At 41.2% G+C, this 25187-nt stretch overlaps 1 protein-coding gene across 1 annotated transcript in view; it reads right to left on the bottom strand.

The window, feature by feature from the left end:
* Positions 1-10775: 10775 nt before the first annotated feature.
* The window catches only part of Fcho2 (FCH and mu domain containing endocytic adaptor 2), a 100770-nt gene continuing 86358 nt past the window's right edge, over positions 10776-25187 (bottom strand). The window contains 7 exon segments of the mRNA XM_052743461.1: positions 10776-13130; positions 13389-13553; positions 16944-17008; positions 17671-17870; positions 20144-20276; positions 20561-20716; positions 24291-24402. Coding sequence (XP_052599421.1) covers positions 13108-13130; positions 13389-13553; positions 16944-17008; positions 17671-17870; positions 20144-20276; positions 20561-20716; positions 24291-24402 — 854 coding nt within the window. The 3' untranslated portion in view covers positions 10776-13107.

The following is a 25187-nucleotide window of genomic DNA, read 5'->3' as shown; positions in this document are numbered from 1 at the left end:
CACAGACATGCCCACAGGTCAGTCTGATCTGAGGAATTCCTGAGCTGAGGCTTCCTCTTCCCAGGTGACTCTAATCTGTGTCAGTTTGACAATAAAAACTAACCAGTATGTGGTGGTGTGAAAGAAAATGACCCCCACAGGGAGTGGCACCATTGGAAAGTGTGGCCTTGTTGGAGGAAGTGTGTCACTATAGGAGTGGGCTTTGAGGTCTCCTTTGCTCAAGCTAAGCTCAGTGTGACACACAGTTGTGTGTGCTGCCTGCAGGTCAAGATGTAGAATTCTCAGCTCCTTTTCCAGAACTGTGCCTGCCTGCATGCCACCCACCATGACGATAATGGACTAAACCTCTGAAACTGTAAGCCAGCCCCAATTCAATGTTTTCCTTTATAAGAGTTGCCATGGTCATGGTGTCTCTTCACAGCAACAGAAACCCTAAGATACAGTACAGCCACTGTTTGCAGAAAGATGACAGGATTCTTTTTATTCCATTAAAAAAAAAAATCTTTCAAGGTCGAAATGGTTCAGTCGGTAAGTACCTGCCACAGAAGCATTATGATGCCAGTTCTTATGCCAGTGCTGAGGGGTAGAGACGGCAGGCTCTTTGGGGCTTGATGGCCAGCCAGTCTAGCTCAATTGGTAAGCTCCAGGTTCAGTGAGAGATCCTGTCTCAAAAATAAGAATTGGGGAAGACACCCGACATTGACCTCTGGCTTCCACATACAGGCATGTGGATTTGCAGGTTTGCATACAAACAAAGAGCCTTTTAAAGTAGGATTTTGAATGCCAGTGGTGAAGGCATGAAGGCAGATATTCTAGGTGGGGTAGGAGATCACCATGGGCTGAACCTAGGGCATTAAACAATACAGTAGAATTAATGATGACTCTTGTTTGGCTAAAACATTGGTGATCAAGCCAGGCAATGGTGGTGCATGCCTTTATTCCCAGCACTTAGCAGGGCAGAGATAGGTGGATGTGAGTTCGAGGCCAGCCTGGCCTACACGGTGAGTTTCAGAGCAACCAAGGCTACACAGAGAAACCCTGTCTCGAAAACAGCAACAATAATAGTAATAACAACAACAAAAAGTATTAGAGATCAAAGAGTATGTAAGAATGGTGCTTGGGGGCTGGCAAGATGGCTCAGAGATTAAGAGCATTGACTGCTCTTCCAGAGGTCCTGAGTTCAATTCCCAGCAACCACATGGTGGCTCACAACCATCTGTCATGAGATCTGGTGCCCTCTTCTGGTGTGCAAGGATACATGCAGGCAGAACATTGTATACATAATAAAGAAATAAATATTAAAAAAAAAAAAGAAAGAAAAGAAAAAGAATGGTGCTTGGAAAAGTCCAAGAGGATACTCTGGACGTCTTACAATGCCAGGTTGTGGGGATTTTTCAGTGTTGCAAGGCAAGAGAGCCTTTAGAAGTTTCCATGGAGGGAATCAGCAAATAGTTTATAGGACAAGCTGAAAATGGGAGGGGGGCATCTGGCAACAAAGAGAACTGTAGGATGATGATGCTAATGTTCAGAATCAAAGCAGTGAGTGACCAACACCATCACCATCCCTCCAACACATGCGTGTTACACCACTCATGAAGGCCAACTGACTTAGTCACACATAACCTAGATAACTGTAAAAAAAAATGTTAAACTGTTATTTAAAAATACATACAAGGGGCTGGAGAGCTGGCTTTGTGGTTAAGAGCACTTGCTGTTCTTGCAGAGATTGGGGTTCAGTTTTCCAGATACTGGTGGTGTGTATACAAGCTCTTCAGTGTTTACAGCAGACCTAGTATCACTGACTGGCTTCCCCTGGCTTCGCTAGGACACTTGACCAGATAGAAAATATAATGACTTCAGCTAGAACATGCTCTACTGACAGGCTGGCTATGTATTTCTCAGACACTGCTAGATCACTGGTGAAGAGACAGGAAATATTCAGCTTATGTTTCTGATATTTCTACTGGCCAACAGTGAAGTTTATGAGGCCAACAAGGAGGAACAAAGAATGGGAGTAAGCTTCTTGGAAATAATTGTGCAACTTCCCAGATCATTAGCAAACTTGACTCCCCATTACAAACCGTGGAGTCATGAGTTTTATGTTCATTACTCTCATCATTTAAAAGGGTATTCCAAATTCCTATAGTCTTCATTATCAGACTTAGTTCTCCCTCAAAGGTCAAGAACCAATACCAGAGAAAAGCACCCATTTAAAACACAAATCCTAAAAATATTAAAAACACAGATACTTTAAGAGAACATGTGTGTGTGTGTGTATGCATGTGCATGTGCGTGTGTGTGTATGTGTGTGTGCATGAGATGAGTTCCCTCACCAGGTAAAGGTCTAGAGATTCAGTAGGTGAACTTTAGGCCATCTCCATGCTTCCGATAAGGTTCAAGGCTGTTTCCTAGTAGTGTTTCTATAATCACTTCCCTGGGATAGTCACACAAGGTTTGTCTGTACAGTTTGGCGTTTTAGAGCTGTTTGCACGTAGCAGTGAACACAGAAGGCAAGCGAGGGTGTTCTTCATCAAACTGGGAACAGCACAAGCAGGCTGTCATTAGAGGTGACCGTTTCCTTAATCTTACCATCTACCACAGGGTTAAGGGCTGCCATGTTCCACCAAATGGCCACTGCCAAGAAGTTATCTCACATTTAAAAGATGCCCTTCACCATACCCAGTAAGAACAGGCTCTGTGCCTAAGCCACATGACTCAAAGAGAACTATGCTGGACTGGGTCAACAAGGTTCCATTTCTAGACCTTCAAAAGACAGAGAGAAACTTCAGAGACTTCAAGTCACCTTGGCTGTAGGACAAGGAAGTAGCATTTTTTTTTTTCAATTAAGAGGAATAAGCATGAGGGGTAGATTTTAAAACACTGTGGAGACAGAACCCACCTAAGCATTTCCAGTTAAGTCTCCAGGGAGTCAGTCGTCTATGTCAGTGGTAAAGCAACCAGATGTTTGAAGCCCTAGATTCAATCCTCTCCCGCGTCACACCTCCCCAAATAAAATCTTCAGTAAGCACTGATGGGTGCTTCCGAAGCAGCAGCAGCAGCAGCAGCAGCTTCTGTGTGGGACCAGTCCGCTCCTGGTTCCTTCTGGGAAACTGCCTTCAGAGTCGCTGATGATATCTAGGTATTTTTCCCTGGCTGCTCAACGAGATTCCAGGTGATAGGGTTTGCAGTCATTCACATGAAAAGCCAGAGGTTGTTATTTCTAGGACTGCTATAGAAAAGTTGATAGTATCTGGAAAATGTATCGAAGCCATATAAAGTCTGCATGCCTTGGAATGTCTGACAGGCTACATTACTGAACTTAAAAATATTCCAATTTTAAAATTCCCATATTTCTTGCCCAAAGACTTCAGGAAGCACATAGGGTTGTCTGTCCGTCCTTCCTCATAGGTTGCCTACCCATAAAACACCTGTTTCCAGAGGTTATTTGCAATATCTGCTTTGCATATTTCATAAATGCCTTTTCTTGCAGAAGCTGAGTTTCTAGTATATAACTTCCAGTTTCTCTTATTTGAAAATGTGGGCTGCATTCCCTATGGTGCGACGCCTTACTCAGTCGTGATGCAGGAGGGAGGCGCTTGGTCCTGCCCCAACTTGGTATGCCAGCCTGTGTTGACTACCCAAGGGAGGACTTACCCACTATGAGGAAGGGATGGGGGTGAGAGGGGGGAAGGAGGGGGGGAGGAGGAGAAGGGGAGGGAGGCGGAACAGTGGTTGGTATGTAAAATGAAAAAGGAAATTTAAATAAAAAAAAGAAAGAAAATGTGGGCTAGAAGACAGCCCAATGTAGTGACACGTTTGTAAACCCAGAGATTGAGGCAACTGAATCCTGAGTACAGTGACAGCCTGGACTACACAGTGAGTTTGAGGCCAGGCTACATGACATAATAAGGTCAGGGCCAACCTGAGCTACACAGTAAACTCCAAGTCAGTCAAAATCACAGTGAGATGTAACCAGAAACACCCACAGAGAGACTAGAGTGGTGGATCCGGGGTTAGGAGTTTGAACGGCTCTTGCGGAGGACTCGGGTGTGATTCCTAGTACCCATGTCAGGCAACTTACAACTACATGTAACTCCGAATCTGGGAGGATCTAAGGCTTTTCTCTGAGGCACGTGCACTCATACATGTGTATGACTGACTAGGTCTTTCACTAAGTACGATGTGTGCCACCAAGGACCCCAAGGAAGGAAAGGCAGCAGCTGCACTCACGGGGAGGCAGGATTCTGATGACTACTTTTTTTTTTTTTTTTTTTTTTTTAAAAAAATACCTGGCAGACAACTTAGCTGCCTGTAACCAACCAGAGGTCTGATTCCTTTTTTTTTTTAACCTTTATTTTTATGTGCATTGGTGTTTTTCCTGCATGTCCGTGTGAGGGTGTCAGATCCCCTGGAACTGGAGTTACAGACAGGTGTGGGCTGCCATGTGGGTGCTGGGAGTTGAACCCGGGTCCTCTTGAAGAGCAGCCAGTGCTCCTGACCACTGAGCCATCTCTCCAGCCCCTCTGATGACTACTTTAAACTAGCAAGAAGCTGAAAGGCCACCTCACCTCAAGCAGTAACCGTCATCTGGGCGCTCTGGTCACACGTCCATGTAAAATATGCCTGTGAGGGTGTACATGCAAACTGACATGGAGACAAATTAGGACAAAGTTTGCTTTTTCTTTTTGGCCTTTTTGTTTGTTTTTCAAGACAGGTTCTCACTATGTGCCAGGGGCCAGCTTCGGCTCTGGTTCAGGTCCTGAGACGGGGAAGGGGTATCGGTGTAAGGAAAAATTCTGACCGCCAAGTGGATTTCAATCAGGTGGCCCCAAATAGCTTGAGCCGTCTTTATTTATACTTTAACAGAGCTTTTTCTACCAGGCTCACATGAACAGCTTTATTAGTGGCTCCTATTTTTGACTTTTAAAAATTACGTACTTTAAGAAATACATCGCAATTATAAAGGTCCCTATTGTTCCCCATTACGCTTCCCCAAATACACCTTCCCACCCCTCCATAACCTTATTCTAGACATAGAGTTCAGCGTTCCGCGGGCTTAACTAAGTATCCAGCCAGACACATCTTGTTCTTGTGGCACTTAGGGCAGCTTATGTCAGTAACCAGCACTTACTTGCGGTTACAAAGTTAAAAAATACTAGACATGGCTACAGTGCTTTAAGGACAATAATATTCAAACCCAAACAATTCTTTCATGTCTGCAAGATATGCTTTTATACAGTTCCCTTTTCTACAGGAGGGTCCCATGTCTCAATCTCTCTGTAAAAGGCAGACTTTGATAAGGCATTCTTTTCCCATCTCACAATACCGTACTTCTTCCGCCAATATAAGCTCCTGTGTAGGGTAAAAGACAAATAGATCTTTCCATCTCATATTTTACATTGCATTTTTTTTTTTACCACTGGATCATACTAGATTCTATCATTGATTCTATGTGCTTGCTGTCCAGGGAACTTACAATAGAACACTCACCAAGACAGAAGTTGGTACCAGACGTGGGGTGTGTTAGTTAGGGTTTCTAATTGCTGGGAAGAGACACCATGACACAGCAACTCTTATAAGGAAAACATTTAATTGGATGGCTTGCTTACAGTTTCAGAAGTTCAGTCCCTTATCACCATGGAGCATGGTGGCATGCAGGTAGATGTGGTGCTGGACAAGTAGCTTAAGAGTCTTTTTTTTTTTTTTCGAGACAGGGTTTCTCTGTGTAGCTTTGCACCTTTGCTGTAACTCGTTCTGTAGCCTAGGCTGGCCTCAAACTCACAGAGATCCACCTGCCTCTGCCTCTGCCTCCCAAGTGATGGGATTAAAGGCGTGCGCCACCACCGCCTGGAGAGTCCTACATCTTGCAGGCGACAATAAATGGTCTGTGACACTGAGCAAACCTTAAGCAAAAAAGCCCGCCCCCACTGTGACACACTTCCTTCAACAAGGCCACACCTCCAAATAGTGCCACTCCCTATGATCTTATAGGGGCCAGTTACATTCAAATTACCACACGGGGTATTGCTGTGATAGGCCTGATCATGCTGCTTGTTGGCAGAATGTGGATCAGCAAAGCCCCACTTTACATGGGGCTTAATGGGCCATAATGGCTGGAGCATGGAAGACAGTGATGAGGGTAATTTGAACTGTGGGGTCCAGCTCAAGAATTTCAGAGGAATTTAAAGAATATTAGCAATTGGCCTAGAGACCATTCTTACAATATTTTGGCAAAGAATGTGACTGCTTTTTGCCCTTGTCCTAAAAGTCTGCCTGAAGCTAAATTGAAAACTTTTGGATTAATGACATTGGTGGAGATTTCAAGACAGCCTAGTATTGACTCTACCATGTGACTATTAGTGGTCACTCTTACGTAGATCTTTAATGAAAATGAACAATCTGAGCAAGGAAAAATACAAAGTGTACAGTTTGAGAAAAAAAGAAACACCAGGAAATGTAATGGTGCTAAGTCCAGTGTTCCAAGTTCCAACCCCAGGAAGCAGCAGAACTTGGCAGCTCTGGCTTGGTGGTTCTGGCTTTGGAGTCAAGGATACAAGAGAGTGGTTGTGGAATCTGCCTTGAAGAAAAGCTGCCGAGGTCAGGAGTCCATCAGGGATGCCCCTGCATGGAAGCCCAGAGAGGCCATTGTGTAAAGCTGTGAAGGCAAGCCTGGATTGTGTTGGGGGCCCCAAAATGTTGGAGATGCCAGAGGAGGGTTGAAATGAATGATCACAGCGGCTCTGGTTACCTGGCGAAAAGGTCATGAGCCACGGCCACGCTATCTGGTAGCAGAGAACTTTATTAGGAGGAGGGGCAGGAAAGACAAGAGAACCAGGCCTGGGGAGGAAAGCACATGCAGAGAGAGGGAAGATGGTGGGGGGAGAGAGGAGGGGGAGAGAGAGAAGGGGGGAGGGGAGAGGGGGAGGAGGGAGGGGGAGAGAGAGAAGGGAGAGAAGAGAGGGGGGAGAGGGGAGAGGAGGAGAGAGAGGAGGGGAGAGAGGAGAGAGGAGAGAGGAGAGAGGAGAGAGGAGAGAGAGAGGGAGAGGGAGAGGGAGAGGGAGAGGGAGAGGGAGAGGAGAGAGGAGAGAGAAGAGAGAAGAGAGGAGGAGGAGAGAGGGAGAGAGAGAGAGAGAGGTCTGAGTCACGGCTCTTTAAGGCGCAGATGGGCTTACAGAGCCGAGCCCTCACTGCACTTGCGTACATGATCACCAGCGCACACTGATGACGTAAGACACAAGACCCTTTGTTTAACTCCTGAACTGCTCATGTGCAGGTCTCGCAGCTGGAGTGAGGGTGGAATTCTAACAAGGGTACCTGTCAAAGGAAGCTGCAGACCAGGTGTGGAACCAGCCCATGAGAGAGAAGTGCTTTGCAGACAACAAAGCTTGAAAGAAATTGGAGATCTGAAGACTACTTTGACATTGGACATAGAAATGCAGAATGTGGAGTTTTCTCTGCTGGTTTTCAGTCTTGCTTTGGTCCAGTATTTCCTCACTATGCTCTTTCTTCCCCTTTGGAATGGTAATGTATATTCTGTGCCATTGTATGTTGAAGTATGTGATCTGCTTTTTTATTTTGATCTTATTGAGGGTTACAGTTAAGAGATTGCCATGAGTCTCGGGAGAGACTGTGTTGTGACTATAACAGATTATGGGGACTTTTGAAGTTGAACTGAATGCTTTTTGCATTATGATATGGTTACAAGTCTCTAGGGGCCAGGGAGTGGAATGTGGTGGTTTGATTAAGAATGGCCTCCACAGGAGCATGTATTTGAATGCTTAGTCATCAGGGAGTGGCACTACTTGAGAAGGATTAAGTGTGGCCTTGTTGGAGGAAGTGTGTCACTGGGGGTAGGCTTTGAGGTTTCAAAAGCATAAGCCAGAACACTGCAGTGACTTTCTCTTCTTCCTGCTACCTTTGGATTTGGATATAGAATTCTCAATTTTTTTGGCCAACCCTTCCAATTTTGTCACACTAGGAACAATATTGCAATAAATATCTTTTGTGCACATTTGTTCATCATGTTTTCCTAGGGAAAAAATCCCCAGTGATTACTAAATGATACATATATTGAGGGGAAAAAGGTACTGGATTCAAATTACTATGTAGAATGGTCATAGGAATTTACTATCCTAAAAATAAAACAGTAGATATTTACTTTTAAGTTGATCTTGCTCATCTGTAATTTTACATTGTTAAGAACACATTAAAATGTTGACTGGGGCCAGGTGTGGCTGCTCACACCATTAATTCCAGCATTCAGGAGGCAGAGGAAGGCAGATCTCTGTGAGTTTGAGGCCATCTTGGTCTACGTATTAAGTTGCAGGCCAGCCAGAGATATACAGTGAGATCCTTTCTCAAAAGAAACAAGTTAAAGCCTGGCGGTGGTGGTGTACGCCTTTAATCCCAGCACTCGGGAGGCAGAGGCACAGGCAGGTGGATCTCTCTGAGTTTGAGGCCAGCCTGGGCTACAAAGCGAGTTCCAGGAAAGGTGCAAAGCTACACAGAGAAACCCTGTCTCAAAAAACAAAACCAAAAAACAAAACAACAGCAACAACAACAAAAAAAAACAAGTTGATTGGGATGGGAGCAAAGGTTTGATTGTTAGGATTAGGTATGGAGTCAGGGCTAGGCTTACCACCTGTGTAATACATCTGTGGCTGTCAATCATTTCCTTTCCATTGCTACCCCTCCCCCTCCCCCATCTATATAAAGATTTCTTCCCTTCTCCGCCTCATACACAATCTGACCAACTGGACATGAGCAAAGAGGTGCCAGGAGCTTCCAGAAAACTTTTACTCTCCCAACGGCTCTTGTCTGCCTGTGGTGTAAGCATACTCCTCCCAGAGCTGTGGCCACTCCTGCAGCCACGAGGAAAAGGCCAAAAGTTTTCTACTGACCAATGCCAACACCAGAAAACTTGCAGACCACAGGAAATGAGCAAATTATTTGCCTACTTTAAACTTTTCTTACCTTGTTTAAAACATTTTTCAATTTGTGTGTGTGTGTGTGTGTGTGAGAGAGAGACAGAGAGAGAGAGAGACAGAGAGAGAGACAGACAGGATGTGTGCATATGGAAGTCAGGACAACTTCTGGAAGTTGGTTCTCTCCTCTATTGTGGGATCTGGGGATTGAAGCATGATCATCAGGCTTTTACCTCCTGAGCCATCTTGTCAGCCCTTATTTCCAAAGGATAAAAGTGAATACCAAAGATAAACAATCATTTCTGAGTTATCAAAAATGAGCATGCAGGACACTCACTAGAAGGATGAATGGAGGGGCTGGTGAGATGGCTAGGTTAGGAGAAGTGCTTTGCTGTCAAGCCTGACACCCCAAGTTTATCACTGGGACCCATAGGAAGGGATAAGAGAACTGACTCCAAGTTGTCTTCTGTCCGCCACACACACAAATAATAAATGTAATTTAAAAAGAGGGAGTATAGAAAAAAATCAGGTGTATTAAAAATAAGGATAGACTGTCGATATATAGCAAGAATTTATGGAATGCCACAGACTCTCCCAAATGCATGTTTGGGGAAGGGTGAGGAAAATTAACAAAACGGAGAAGGGACATGGCAAGCAGAGGACTGTTTATCTGGACCTAGTTTGATGTCTGTCTCCTCGTGGGCATACAGGGATACTTCATTTCTTATCTTCTCCTACAGCCAACTGAGGCTGTAAGATCAAAGCCTAGCTCATGGACCATGGGTGGAACGGATGATTCCATATCTAGGCCTCACCCATAAAAACCGAATGAACTTTGCTTTTTCTCCATCTGGTGGCCAAATGAAGATTCTTAGCAGAACCATGAAATGGAAGGGGCCCGAGTTCCTCAATTACTGTAGCAGCAAAGATATTCCCTCTACTTAGGACTGTGGGATGAGCCAGTCTGGCACTGTGCTCAACCTCAGAATGTAGGTGTCACAACTCTCAGACCTGTCTAGTAGAGTTGGAAGTAGACATGAGGAGAGAATAATCCATGGGATGTGTGGTGTGAATGCTAAGAGGCTTCCCAACCAAACCAAATAATTATACTAGTGTTTTTATGGCATATTTGACAAAATTGTCACTATTTAATATATTTTTTTTCTTTTCTCATTTTATCCTTTTGTTCCTTCCTAAATCCACTGGTTTGGGTTTTTTGGTTTTGTTTTTCAGACTTGATGTCCCTAACTTCTGACATTATGATTTTTTAAAATTACATTTATTTACTTGCTATCTTACTGTGTGCATATGGAGGTCAGAGGACGACTTGAGGGAGTCAGTTCCCTCCTTTCATTGTGTGGGTCTGGGGGACTGAACGCAGGTCATCGGGCTTGGTGACACACACCTTTCCCAGCTGAGCCACCTCTCAGGCCTCACCATGATTTTAAATTATATACAACTGTTCCTACAAAACTAGTCAAGAAGAAAAGTCTTTACTAAAATTCATAATCAAGTTCAATATATTTATAAATGTTAAAATAATTCATTGTTAAATGTTTGATATTCAGAGATACACACCAAATCAAGTTTTCTTTATGACCACCACATCTTCAGTAGTTCATCTGTATGCTAGCACAAATGGTGAGCTAAAGCTCAAAATCCGCTGGGGCTCCAGCTCACTGTAGAGTGATTGCTTAGGATCTACCAGGCCCTTGGTTCAACCCCTACTACCACAAAAGGAAAACAATTCTAATAGAGTTCAAAGTCAACTGCTCATTCTTTCTTCAGCTCGACTGTCCTATCTATAGCATATCTATTAATAGGGACACAAAGACACATAAAGTCAACTGCTAAATTATATATTACATGTTTATTAGGGATACAACTTTTATGTAAAATTTACATTTTATGAAAAAAATCAAAAGTATTTACAAAATTTTGCAAGATAGAGGTGCTCTAATTACAACCCAAAGTAGTAAATAACACTCCTTAAAAGCTCACACTTGTTAAGAGTTCTGTGTTTACAAATTCCTGGTTAAAGAAGCAGCTACAAAGTTATGACTGTACACAAGCAAGAACCAGCTTGCTAGATAGTCTCTCATTGAAATCTACTGGGCTTTTTAAAAACAACATTAGTGACTTTTTAAATGAAAAAAAAAAAAAAAAAAAAGACTATCAACTCATATGGCTTCAGAACTGTAACCTGTACCCAATACAAACGTGCATGTCAACACTAGGTCTGCAGGCTATGGGGAGAAAGTGCACAAGGTTAACCATTCCACTCATGTCAACATCTTAAGGTACTACTCGATTAAAAACAGACATTGTGAATGTAGCAGTGTCAGAATTCAAACAGTAAAGCATTAACTGCCCAATAAAAGCAAATGTAGTCAAAATTTTAGTAAGGGTAATTGTAACTGACATTTTAAAGAACATAAGAGTTAGAAATTCTAACTTTGCTAGTTAGTAAAGACTAACATCTCAAACAATTGCCTTATGTTTGCTTAAGTCACACCTAAATTTAGAACTGGAATACCACTGAATATGTAAAAATGCTCATTTTGTATTACATGCTGCTGAAGAGTAGACTTTCTGTTGTGTTTAGTATAACAAGATGTTATTTTAATGTCTAGTAATAGGGGTTTTATTTTCTGTAAAGCTTAACAAAATAATTAGTGGTTTATACAAATTATCAGATATAACACAAGCTACCACTTCTATGAAAAATGAAAGACATTGGTATTTATCATAAATTCCCACTTGTAAATTATGAAACTTTGTCTAAAACATTTTATTTCTTTTGTTAATCAGAATTTGCTATAAAGTTACTACTCAGTATGAGCAGTTCATGTTAAGAAACACTTAACCCATCCTTCACTTCAAATAATTTACCTATTCTTACCATATGGAAATTTGACAATTTTCTAATTATTAAAATGAAAATAAGTGACAGTACTTCTCTCATTGTCAAAATCAATCTTTTAAAAATTCATACAAAGCTAGAAAACTTAGATTCACAACACAATAGTAACTAAGTGTATAAATTTTCCTTGATGAATATGGTCAAGGGAAATGCTAAATTAGAGTTAAAATACCAGTTACCAATTTATCACCATAGTTTCTGCACTTGTCCACTTCACATACTTAGGAAGTCAATGTTGAATATCTGAAAGTCATTTTATTCCCAGTAAACATACTCCATTAGGCTTATTTGTTTTTCTAATGGTTATAGTGTATCATTACAGACATGAGCCAGGATTTTTAAGTATAAATTATCTTTTGGTTACTTTGAATTTTCTTCCCAATCACAGCCCAAAGGTATTTTTAAAACTGCAAATATCTTTTAAATATGCTTGACCACTGTAGGATTCTGAATACAGGATCCAGAGTGAGAAAAAAGTGAGGCACATTAATTAACACAAACTAGAGGCACATTTCTGGGTTTTGTTATTGTTTTAAAAGGCACACATTATGTAATCCATATAAAAATAAATTAAATCTACAGCATTAATCATCAAAACAATCACAACTTCTATAAAGTTAATTAACTGCAGAAGTAAGTTTTTCTGCTGTCCTTTGCAAGCTTATTTTAAAACACATTGCACTTGAGAATTTTAAAAAATCATATAAAACACCATTTACACTTTATTAATATGCTTATGAGAATCAGATTATAGGGTTTTTTGCATACAACTTGGACTCTGGTCTGATTACCTTATGGCACATAACTCAATTAGATTGAGCTCTGAGTTAACATTCAAAACTTAAAATTCACGTTGTTTATATTCATTCATATCAAACTTATGGAACTTCAAAGCTATCTCTGAGTCTAAATACTTATGGAAAGCTAAATAATTTTGTGCTTGCTCTCCTGAAATTTTAGGTTTGTTACTACATTCTAACCTCTTAAAAAACACAGACATTGAAGATAATGAACTTCATTTTAGTGACAATTTGAATACATGTGCTTCCTGAATATTGCATTGGATTGTTATTGTGTACAAGGTCATTTCAGTGCTCTCTTTCAATGACTCACTTTGAAAGTGCAATTGAACATTGTAGTCAGCTTTCAAAGACGAAGTTTGAAAGACATCATACAGGTAAGAATAGTGTTTGGAAAGACAGGTGATGCTGCAGTGGCAGGTTCGCACTGTCCCCTGGAGAAAACCGCTTTCTAGGTCCATCAACAATCCGCCAAGTATCGCCCTGAAAAACACCAAGCAAGACTCTAAATGACCACACTGCTCTTTGTGGTTACAGACACACAACTCTAGTCTCCACCTGCTGTTTACAATGCATTAGAATCACATTACAAAGCTCGCTATGCTGATCATGGTAACTACTAAGACTGTCTTTATCTGGCAGCTTGTAGCAAGGGAAAAAAAAATCCATGCTTTTAAATTATAAACTGCTAAAATAAGTGTTTCCCACATACACTAGAGAGTTCAAAACATCCCAACTTACCAGTGGCAAAACGCTTCTTTACTAAAGAAAGTCTATAGCCAGTGCCAACAAGCTCAATATCTACTCCTGAGAGGGTATTTCCCTCGCTAAGGAATTGTACTGCAAGGGTTGTGGGTTTGCTGGGTCCTTCTGAAAGATCAAATTTTGCTCTGAGGGATCCAGAACCTGCAAAGAAAAGAATAAAAGCTTTATCAAAGGTAAAATACACTGCACACAAAATAAAAGTAAATGAGCAACTAAGTCGGTGCTTCTGAACCTTCCTAACGCTATGACCCTTTAACACAGCTCCTCAGGTGGTGGTGACACCAACCATAACATTATTTTCATTGCTACTTCATAACTGTAATTTTGCTACTGTTACAAATCACAATGTAAATATCTGAGAAAGGGCCATTGCAACCCACAGGTTGAAAACTGCTGATCTAAGCTAAACTACCTCAGCCAATGGTAAATTCATGAGATGTGCATAGTAAACAAACCACTGTCCTGTTTTCAAATCAAACCCTATTCAGTGAGCCTGAATTTCTACTAGGTAATCTCAATCTCCTATTTTCTTTTACCTAACAGTAATGCTCAGAGACGTACCCTGCTTAGATAGATGCCTGTGATATGTATGTACATGCTAAAGTGAGTTAACAAAGGTGAGGTAAGGAATGAAGAGCAGCACACAGAAAGCATGGGGGGGGGCATGACACGAGGGATAGGAGACGGGAGACGACAAGACAAAGTCAAGAGTAGTGAGTGCTAGGTGCCAGACCACGCAGCAGTCCAAAGCGGTAAGGAGAAAAGGCAGCTACTCCCGCTGGAGGAGCCTATCAGCCTCGCTGGTTTCACTTGTCTTATTAGCATCATACTTGAACCAGCTGAGCTAACTGGCTAGCTGCATCACCCCGGAGATATTCAGAAGTCTTTTCTTTCAGCTATAATCACTTACTCAACATACCCCTGTCTGACTGCAGCAGCAGCAGGAGGAGGGCATCGGTGACACTACGGAATCTGAAAACATGCACTGCTGCTCCAAGTCATAAACACATTTAGACAGGAGACCTGTGAGAGTCAGCAGGCTGAAGAGAACCGCATCCATACCACAGTATCTGGAGAAGAGGGTACAGTGGAGGGCAGCAGCCGATGAGACTAGAAGAGCAGCAGGGCCCGGGACACAACCAACCACAAGGAAACACCCAAGGTAAGACAGGCAAGACTACCTCGGATTAGTGTCCCAGAGGAGAAGGGAGGGGCAAGACGCCAAGGAAGGAGACCAACAGCAAGACAGTTTACTAGGGCTCTGGGTGAGAGAAGAGGGGAGCCATGGTAGAGCCAATGCATAAGCAAAGAACACAATATTTAAAAGGAAAGAAAGGAGAAGTCTAGAAGGATTTCTAACCTAATTTAACCTGGGTTTCGGGTTAGGGCAGTGGTTCTCAATCTTTGGGTTGAGACCCTTTTGGGGGTCAAATGACTCTTTCACAGGAGTTGCATATTGGACATCCTGCATATCAGATATTTACATTACAATTCATAACACTAGCAAAATTAGTTATGAAATAGCAACAGAAATAATTTTATGGTTGAGGGTTAGCACAGCATGAGGAACTGACTGTAGTAAGGGGTTGCAGCATCAGGAAAGTTGACAACCACTGTGTCAGGGGATGTGGACAGACTTGCTCAGTAGCAGCGAGAAGACATGTGGATCCCCTGAATGTAAGTTTAACACTACAGAGAAATATGGAACAAGATGTAGTAAGTGGTCTGTCCTATGCTATCATGCCTGGTGATGTATACCAGAGTGGAGAACTGCTGTTCCAGCTCTTAACTCGTGTCCACAGTCCTGAAAGCTGTACACTCTTGATCAACAACTCTGCTCTGTCAAAGTTCCACTGCAGGCCCCAGTGAGCAGCAGTCACCAGCAGCCCTTAAGCTATACAACTGTTTCCTATTTCTTGTCCAGGTAGTGAGCTAGAATAGAAAACAGGTTTCTATTTTACAGCATTTGAATCTGGGTATTTCTTTGTAAAGGTTTGACTCACCACATCAAAACCACATTCATAAACTTTTCCCATTTCCTCACATAGAACAGCACTTTCTTAGCTGAGTAACAAGGAAAGTACTAAATATGTGATAGAAAATGTGAATCTTGTTTTTGAAAGAACAAATTCCTTTTGTGGTACATTTACAATTATTGTATGTTTTATTAAATAAGGAACAAGATATTCTCTCTTCCCTGTTAGCTGGCTGTAAGCCTAATACGTAGGATGTCAGATTTACCTACAGTTTAAGTTAGAAGTTTCAGTGTGGTTCACAAAAACTATGGCTAGGAGAAAAAACTGAAAATGCTAACTGTAAGTACTAAACAACGAAAACTAACTAGAGGCCAGCTTGGTCACCCTACCTCAAGTGTGGCTCCCTAGTATAAATCTGATCCTGTACAACAGATATACAAGAACAGACCATCTAGATTTGCTGATAGTCCTTTACGTAGAAATACTAGAGGAGAAAAATCACTGATATGCTCAAAATACTCAAAAAGAAAAAATTCAACAAAATTGCAACAGCTAAAGCATTCGCTCAATAAGAAAAATTAATGGAGGATAATTAGGAAGACAAGTTCTCTTTTAACTAAGAGAGATTATGAGTATCTCAAGTTAGGGACTTGACTTGGGAACTGTACACTAGTTTTAAAGACAAAACCCAGAGGAGATACTGGAGTGATAACTAGCCATATGGTGAACACAGACAGACTCAGCAGGAGGAAACAATTAACTTGTTTCTCCTTAAAACTGCCACACAGAACTAAAGACCTCTGGTAAACTCCAACAGGAAGGAACAGAAAGGTAATCTCAGCAAGATGGAGCAGATAAGCAGCATGTCAAAGCTGTTTTCTATGTAACTGGGGAGGGGAAAGCAGGGGCACCTGCTTCAACAGAAAGCACCTGCTTTTCCCATCAACAGAATTAGCTCAATCATTTGCAATTATTTGAGTTACCTACCTGGGGACAGTTTCATTTTCAACAAATTCTACCACTAGGCATTTCTCTTATGTAAACACAAAAAGCACTTGTCCTTCAGTTATAAAAGTTTAAGTTATTTTTCTTACAAAGAAAGCCTATTCAAGACAAGGGTAAAAACTGTTCTGAATCTCAGCTTGTCCATTCTTACATAGAGTATTAACTTCCACCTAGTGGTCAGTTCTAGAACTGAAGGCATAAAATTTCAAGAGGAAACTTTCAATGAATATGCTTCAAAAAAACCCAACCGAGGCAAAGACCACTCAGCAAGTAAAGGTTCTTGCCACCATGCCTCCACCCAAGTCTCATCCTCAGGACCCACATGGTGGAAAGAAGAAGAGAACTGATTGATACAAGCTGTCTGTGACCACACTGTGTGCACTCACACACATAGTTAATAGAGGTAGTAACAGTAAGAGCAACAACAGAAAACCACCCAGGCCAGGGCAGCAGACGGGCACAGTACCTGCCTAGCATTTACCACCCCCACCCCACCCCCCGGGCCTGGATCTGATCCCCAGCACAGTGAATGAGAAGAGCACACCCGTACCTCCACTGTCTGATTTTTCTGAAATCCCAGATAATTTCCAAAGGGCTTTCATTTGTTCTGCATTCCTGAAATAAGAACAAGTTATCTTCAAATTCAGTCTCTTACAGTATCTAATACATAAATGGACACTCAATAAATGTACCTCAAGTATTTTTATTATCAAAACTATAGTGTGGGCTTTAAATGACATTCCCCAGTGAAAATGTATCATATATATAAATATAACACTGTAGCTTTCTTGAGTAATGGAAGTTTACGAAATTCCAGGACTCCTTTCATTTCCAGTGGCCAGAGGAAACAAACTTGTGGATATGTGGCTGGGTATCTTAGTCAAGGGAGACATCATTCTTAATGCTAACTACAAAGAGTTGTCAGAATTACAGTACTAACAGAGGTGGGGGCACAAGAGGTGGTTAGCAATGATGGTAACTACTGAACACTGAGCAGATGTTCCTGTAGACAAGCTCAGTGCTACACTTAATCCTATTAAATAGTTATTGCTGTTCTTTAAATTCTATGTATGTATAGAAATACGCTTGCCACTGGCACATAGGGATCAGAGAACCCTTTACATGGGTTCTCAGGAACCTTTACAAAGTTCTCGGGCTTACTAAGGTCGTCAGGTTTGCATGGGGAAGCACTTAACCAGTTATTGTTTGAGAGGTCACAGCTGTTGCAGCTGGAGACAAACAGAAATGCAACCGGAAGGCTTTTAAAAGCAGTTTACCACACTGCAGGGGGAAGGGACTGCATGTTGGTGACTCCTCCGTCCACTGGAACCACCACCTGTATGTTGGAAAGCACACTAGGTGCGACCATGGCTTCTGGGTTGTACTTATAGTCCACTCGCAGGTCTGTGGTGCTGGCACTACATTTCCAATACGTTGCAAGATTCAGAGGAGTGGACTGAATGCCATTTGATGATACCTTTAAAGAGAATCCAACAAGTAACTGTCTTTGCCCAAGATTACACAAGGCACGTTCACGATACAAACGCTTAGGCCTGAGAACCTGCACAGTCACAACTAAGCAGCAAGGAGTGGCTGTTGCTAGGCAGAATACAGCACTGGGCTCCTAGGGTCACTCTCGGCCTGTGGCCCTGAGACAGCCTACCTGCAAACTGCCACGGTGCAGTTTCCTTGGATCCAACTGCGGAAAATCTGACTTTACAGATTAGGCACAGTGCCCAGAGGTCAGCATTCTGTTAGGTAACTTTTTAAAAAACTATTTATTTATTTGTAAAAGTACAAAACCTTTCAAAAGAGGATTCTAAGATTCTGTATTAATCACGTATGAAATTATAAAGAATTTAGATACAATCCATGAGAAAAAAAGATTCACCATATGCTTCCCAAAGCCTAGAATTAATACACGCCTAACTTCAAATATTTAATAACTTTAAACACAGTGAATGGCATAATCCCTCCCAACTCTTGGGCTCCTTTTTCAAGGCTCCCTGAAGGCATCTCCTCTTGTCTACAGCATTTGTTTTCTAACATAACAATATTATTTACTGATCGTGCTTACCATCTCCTGTCCTATTCCCAGCAATTAGCAAGCACTGATTACAAATGTCTTTTAGAAACACAAGTTATTCTAATATTACACTATTAAAAATTCAAACATAAACGTCGAGAATTTATCTTCAGCATGTGTATGCGTGCTGGGGATTAAGCTCAAGGCTTAACACACGCAGGATGAAGTGCTCTAACTACTGAGCTGTAAGCAAGCCCACCCCTTGGTGGTTTTACTCCCCACTGGTTAGCATCATGCTACTTATCCTCCCAGACTTTTTAGGAACTTGAAACAGTTCTATCTCATTGCTTGTGATGGCTTTTATAACATACTGATGAAGCAGTGTACTCCTCTGCTGCTGTATACTCAGGTGGCCTGGAAACAATGACGCAGGAAATGTATTTTGTACCTTTTCTTTGCCTGCTATGAAACTTCTGAATAATTATTTCAGAAAGAGCTTTGAATTAAACATTTTATCTATCCAATTAATTTACTACAACTTCCTTCTAAAAGGTTCTATTAATTTGTATTCCTAGGAGTAAGTGGTCACACCCCTTTGACTATTGGATAGAGCAATCATTACCGCCTTAACCACAGTTCTGAATACTACTGTAGTAGAGCACGCTTCCTTCCAAGAGTTATCCACCTTGACTTCCTAACTCCTTAAGGTTCTTGGAGTGATCCCTTTAGTCTGTCTTATGCATTCCAGCACTTTATATGCAAACTCACTTATGGTTTTATGTCAATTTCCTTTTTTTACATTCCTTCTGGATTTTAAATCTATTCTTTTATGTGTAAACACAAACACATAGACACATGCATTTGAAGGTGAGGTCATACTCCACATTTCTGTGAATTCTACAGATTGAACTTAAGTCATCAGGATCAAATTCAGGTTGTGAGGACTGCACAAAAAGCACTTTTAACCACAGAGACCTCACCAGCCACTCTTCTGGGTTTTAAATAGACTTGGAAATGGCTTTCATAGTTCAATATTAACATTATATCATAAGCATATGTATGTATGTATACATATTTGGTCATAATTTATTTTAGGCCCTTTTATGGTTCCATTTATTATTAAGTATTTGATACATGTGGACTTAGAACTTTAGGTTTTTTTTTTTTTTTTTTTTTTTTGGTCTTTCAAGACAGGGTTTCTCTGTGTAGCTTTGGCTGTCCTGGAACTCGCTCTGTAGACCGGGGTGGCCTTGAACTCACAGAGATCTGCCTGTCTTAACCTCCCAAGTACTGGGATTAAAGGTGTGCGCCACCACCACCTGGCTATTACTTCGTATTTTATTCTCTTATGTAGCAGCACTAACAAATCCAGAGAAACACTTAAATTCTGTACTATTAATATAAACAGTGAGTGTCTGTCATATCGAACTTTAACTGACTGCTTTGGCATTTCTTTATGAAGAATGACTACACTGGAGTTTTCATGTTAAATATAAATGCATGTATTAATATTTATTCAGTAGTTGAGTCACAAACAGATGGTAAACACTTCATCATTTTGGCTCAAATAGTCATTAACTTACTAACAGATTTTCAAATTCCAAAACAATCTTGCACTCTTGGAATGGACCTCGTTTGGCTATGACATATTTATTTATTTAGTGTTCTGCCAGATTATATTATTTATATAAAATTTAAGGTTTTCACAGTGATAGGACACTCACCTGATACTTTAATACATCTACATTATAATAAGAAGCAGCTGGATTTTGCTCTGATAGCTTCTTGAGGTAGACAGTAACAGCTTGCATGTTCATCCAAAAATCTTTTGTGTTGGAATCACATTGTGATGGATCACTGTGTGTGTGAGAAACACTGTTATTTCATTTGACTTCTCCTTTCCTTCTTCCCTGAGTCAGTTGGTGGCCTGGGAAGGACTGCTAGAAACCGATGAGGGGACAAGACGAGAAGACAGGGACATGGCAGTGAAAGGAACCGGCACCCACCAAAGCAAAGGGCCCAAGACTGCTCACCTGCCTAAAGGATGCTGGCACTGTCTTCAAACTCAACATTACTTCACAAAGGAAAACATTTCTTAAAAAGAAACTTCAATCTTAATCTTAAGAGCAAAACACACAAACCTGAACACGAGCTGTGAATTTGGAAGGATTTGTTCCAGTCTGCTGATGTTTTTCACCCTGAAGCACAGCACAGCTGGAGAGGGGTTGCTTGTGAAGACTTTAATAATTCCACTTGGAAATGATATTGTCACGTCTCCAGTGATCTTCACAATACACCTGACATTGGGGGACATGGGCAAGTGCTTAAATAAGATGCTCTAATCTCTTCTCAAAAGTATGCTTGGCTTTAAAAGTTTATGTATGTGAGCACATATGCATGTATGTATGCATATGTGTATGAATGTATGCATATATGCATGTAAACATATGTATGCATGCATATATGTATTTTGCTATATATATATATATACATATATATATACAGCTGTGGATCTGTTCATACATACGTATATTTATATCCTTTATTATAATTATAGATGAATTAATCATAGAAAACTGCAATGGCACACCCCTACTATTAAGCATAGGCACAATTCTTTGTGTGTGGTAGCCATCCTTGGGAGACCTGTGAGGGCAGTACTTCCTTGGTAACAGCACTGCTGACTAGTTAGTTACCTTCTCCTCTTAAGGCCTTTGAACCCCTGGGCTTGGTGATGGCTGCTCTTCTGGTTCACTGCTTCTTCCTCCGAAACTCTTGATTCACACGGTATTGCTCAGACCCTGTCCCCTCAGATCACCTTCAGTAGTCCCGTTTTACCTGAAATCCTAAGGTCCTGACTCACCACTAATCTTATCTCTGCACCCCTATTTCTAGCATAATTTTCTGTAAGTTCAACAGCCATCCAGACGGTCCTTTTAATATCCTTAGTCACGTAGCTCTTCAGTTTCTTCTTCCAGCGACTCTGTCCTACAGCTTACCTCAGCCGCGGCACAGTCCCTCAACAATGTTTCCCAACCATCACTCATCTGCTCAGATTCCTGTTTTGTTTCTAGCTCATTCCACCTAGTAGCACAACTTAATTCCTCACTATCCTACCGCATTTTCAATAATCTCTCAAACTTCATATCCTTATATCCCCAATCTTTGGATTTCCAGGTTCCTCATTAGACATGCTCCTTTGCCTAAGCCCCCTTTATGCCTTTGCTAACTGCTTATAAGTCTTGACTGAATCCAGCTCCCTCCCACACACGTACAGCTGAGTGTGACCAGAAACAAAACCACATGGCCAAACCTCCCACCTGCCCCCTTAGCACGCCCTGGAATCCCATCTAGTCACTCTCTCCTCTGCCTTCTCATAGCTTCTGTTTCTCCTCTAGCCAGCAATATGTCCTCACCCTATACCTAGGTGATGATTTTAATGAAGAAATAAAATCAGAAAGGAATGTGCTCACACTCTTCACTACTAAACTCCTACTCTGCCAAACCTGTATCTATCATGCGCCTTTCCTCCAGTTTCAACGGAAGACTTGTCCTCACGGGCAGGTTGGTGTGGAGACCAGAGGCTGGTATCCGATCTCTTCCTTCATTGCTCACCACGTGATTTTTTAAGGCCTTTCTCACTAAATCTGGAGTGCACAGCTGTGTGCTGCCACACTCAGCCTTTTACTTTAATGTAGTATTTTTCCTATTCTTTTGAGAACCTCCTAGATGTATACAATGTATTTGATCATATTCACCCTCTACTCTTCCTCCTAATTCTTGTCAGATCCACCACTCCCTCCTGACTTCCACACCCAGCTTTTATGTGGATGTTGGGGATCTGAATTCAGGTCCTCAGTGATGATGATGCTTGTGATGCATGCACTCTACCAAGTAAGCCATCTCCCTGGTCCCTAGCATCTTTAAAAAAAAAAAAAAAAAAAAAAAAATGAGATAGGCTCTTACATAAGTGAAGATGGCCTTGAACTCACTAAGTAACTGAGGATGACCCTTACCTCTTGATCCTCTTGCCTCCCACTTCCAAGTGCTGAAATTACAAGTGTGGGTTACCACACACAGCTCTATCATCTTTAAATCAACATACAAAAACTAAAGTAAAACTCTCTTGTTCCTGCCACTATTCCATTTCTCAGCTTCCCCTCAGTAAAGCATCCAAAGAATTATCTGTATTTGTTTTTTTCCAAACAGTTGCCTAAGTCTGCATAGTCTGCTCCTGCCTTTACCACGTCACTACAATGACATGGTTGAAGGTCAGTAGTGACTTCCATATTGCTACTGCCAATGGCAGCCTAAGGAATTCCTCATACCTTCCTTCAGGAAATGACTTTTAGTCTCAGTCCTCCCTTCTCTTGCTGCTTGCGATCTCCAATTCCTATGCTTGGTCATTCTGGTCTGCTTCGCAACAGGGAATCAGGACTCGGTTTTCTGACCTTTGCTCTGTCTACTTCTTAAAACCCCAACTTCATATATTACATACAAACCAAGGACACCAAATATTTTACTTCAGGTCTACACTTACTCGGTGAGCTCCAGAATCATGTACACAGCTACCAACTTGTCTACATTAACAGCACTTAACGAGTACTTCAAACTTGTCATTCTATTCTCTGTTCTCAAATATATTTAGAACATCAATGCTTACTACCTTCTCTGCTAATAATAAACTTATTTTCCTATTCAGTGACATGTTTCACTCCACTGTTTCCCGAATACACCAAGCATGCCTTTACTCTGGATTCTACCACTGTGCCCTTGTCCTGGAGTATTATTCTCCCAGATATATGGATGGCTTACACCACCATATTTTTCAAATATCTGCTTAAACCCTCCAAAAGGCTTTCCCCCCATTGTAATTTCCTACCCTCTTACCTCCCTTTTTAATAACACATATATCAACACACAATCTATTTGCTTCTCTGATGTTTTCTTTACTATAATGCAAGGTCAGGAGACCTCTGTTTTCTGAAGTAGCCTTAGTACTTATTTAGTCTTGCTGGGCATAATGGCACACACCTTTTAAGGCTAGTACTTAGTGAATGAACGTATGTTGAATAATATTTTTTAAGAAAAGAGGAATTGGGGTTGGAAACAGCTTGGTGGATGAGAGTGTCTGCTGCTCTTACAGTGGACCCAAATTCAGCTCTCAGCCCCCACACCAGGAAGCTCACTCCAGTTCCAGGGGCTCTAACACCGTCTTCTAGCCTTTGTGGGTAACATGCATGCACATGGCATATATACATGCATGCAGGGAACATACATACACATAAAAATAAAATCTTAAAGCAGATATAACTTTTATCAAAAGCAAGATGCTAACCCAATTCTGCAGGAACCCAAACACCCAGTCTACATCTCTTTAGGACAGTGGTTCCCAACCTATGGGTTGTGATCCCTTTGGGGGTCGAACATCAGATATCCTGCATAGCAGATATTTACATTACGATTCACAACAGCAGCAAAGTTACAGTTATGAAGTAGTAACAAAATATCTTATGGCTGGGGGTCACCACAACACAGGGAACTATATTAAAGGGCTGTAGCATTAGGAAGGTTGAGAACCACTACTTTAGGAAATGGCATACTGTAAAAGATATACCATCAGTATGCCATACTGGTCAAAAACTTGGGCAAGAGTACTAAACTGGAGGATAGTCATCAGTCATTGCTAATTACAGTATTTGTGTGTATGTGTACAGGAACCCCTGGATGCTTACACAGTATAAAGCCAAAAAATGCTTAAAAGAAACTCCTAATCTACAAAGAATCAAAGTGTAACTTAAAATTTACCACTATGCCCCAATTCCTGCCCACTCCCAAACACAAGTGCATATGTATCTATTTAGAACTAACTTGGTAGGATCTGCTCCTTTAAAGTAGGCATTGACGGATTCTGTAAGGGCGATTGCCACAGGTAAGGTGTCCTGGTTTCCAAGGCTGACTGGGCTGGGGCCCCGTGACACGCCTAGAACAGACATAATTGACTTGTTAAACCATTCTAGAAGACATACAGCAAATACTAAGTTACACCATGAATACTAGAACAGATTCATGTTAGCTTGTCACAAAAGACCCGACTACTGGTTTCAACGATGCTGCAAGTATAAACCTAGAGGTTAAGGAAGACATCATCAAACGAAGAGAACAGTGTGAATCACACACACACACACAAGTCTGGAGGCTATCACACTTACTCTTCAATGGAAAGACACAGGATGGTTAAGGAAACAAAGAGCTAAAATAACTATTGTGGCCTCCAAATCCTTCAAATTTAAATTTTTTTTAAAGTTTATCCATCATAGACTTCAAGGCATTATATTGGATTTTTGTCTGTTATATTTCTCCAAATAATGATAGTTCATATACTACTTATTACTATAATTCCTAAATTCCTCTTTGATGCTTACATAACCTTAGTCATATAATGCTTGGGGTTAGACATCTTTCATATTTTGGAGTATTTCATATTTTAGAGTATTTGCATCTTTACCCACCCCCATCATCCCTAACACAGAAGCCTCAAATTCTAAAATGTTCCAAAATCAAATTTTTTTGAGAATTATCACCAAAGTTTTGCATTTTCAGATTTTTGAATTTCTAGATTGTAGGTACTCATCTTGTATTGCAGTCCCATATTACTTTGCCTGAATAAATGCTTGACTAACATAATAATTTTAAAAAATGATTTCATTTTCATTCAGACACAACACCTTTTTAACTGTATCATACTGGAATTTTAGGCTGGTGCCA

This window comes from Peromyscus californicus, unplaced genomic scaffold, assembly GCF_007827085.1.
Source record: "Peromyscus californicus insignis strain IS unplaced genomic scaffold, ASM782708v3 Scaffold_18__1_contigs__length_77618521, whole genome shotgun sequence".
Classification (NCBI taxonomy): domain Eukaryota; kingdom Metazoa; phylum Chordata; class Mammalia; order Rodentia; family Cricetidae; genus Peromyscus; species Peromyscus californicus.
This window is presented reverse-complemented; position numbering and strand designations above follow the sequence as displayed.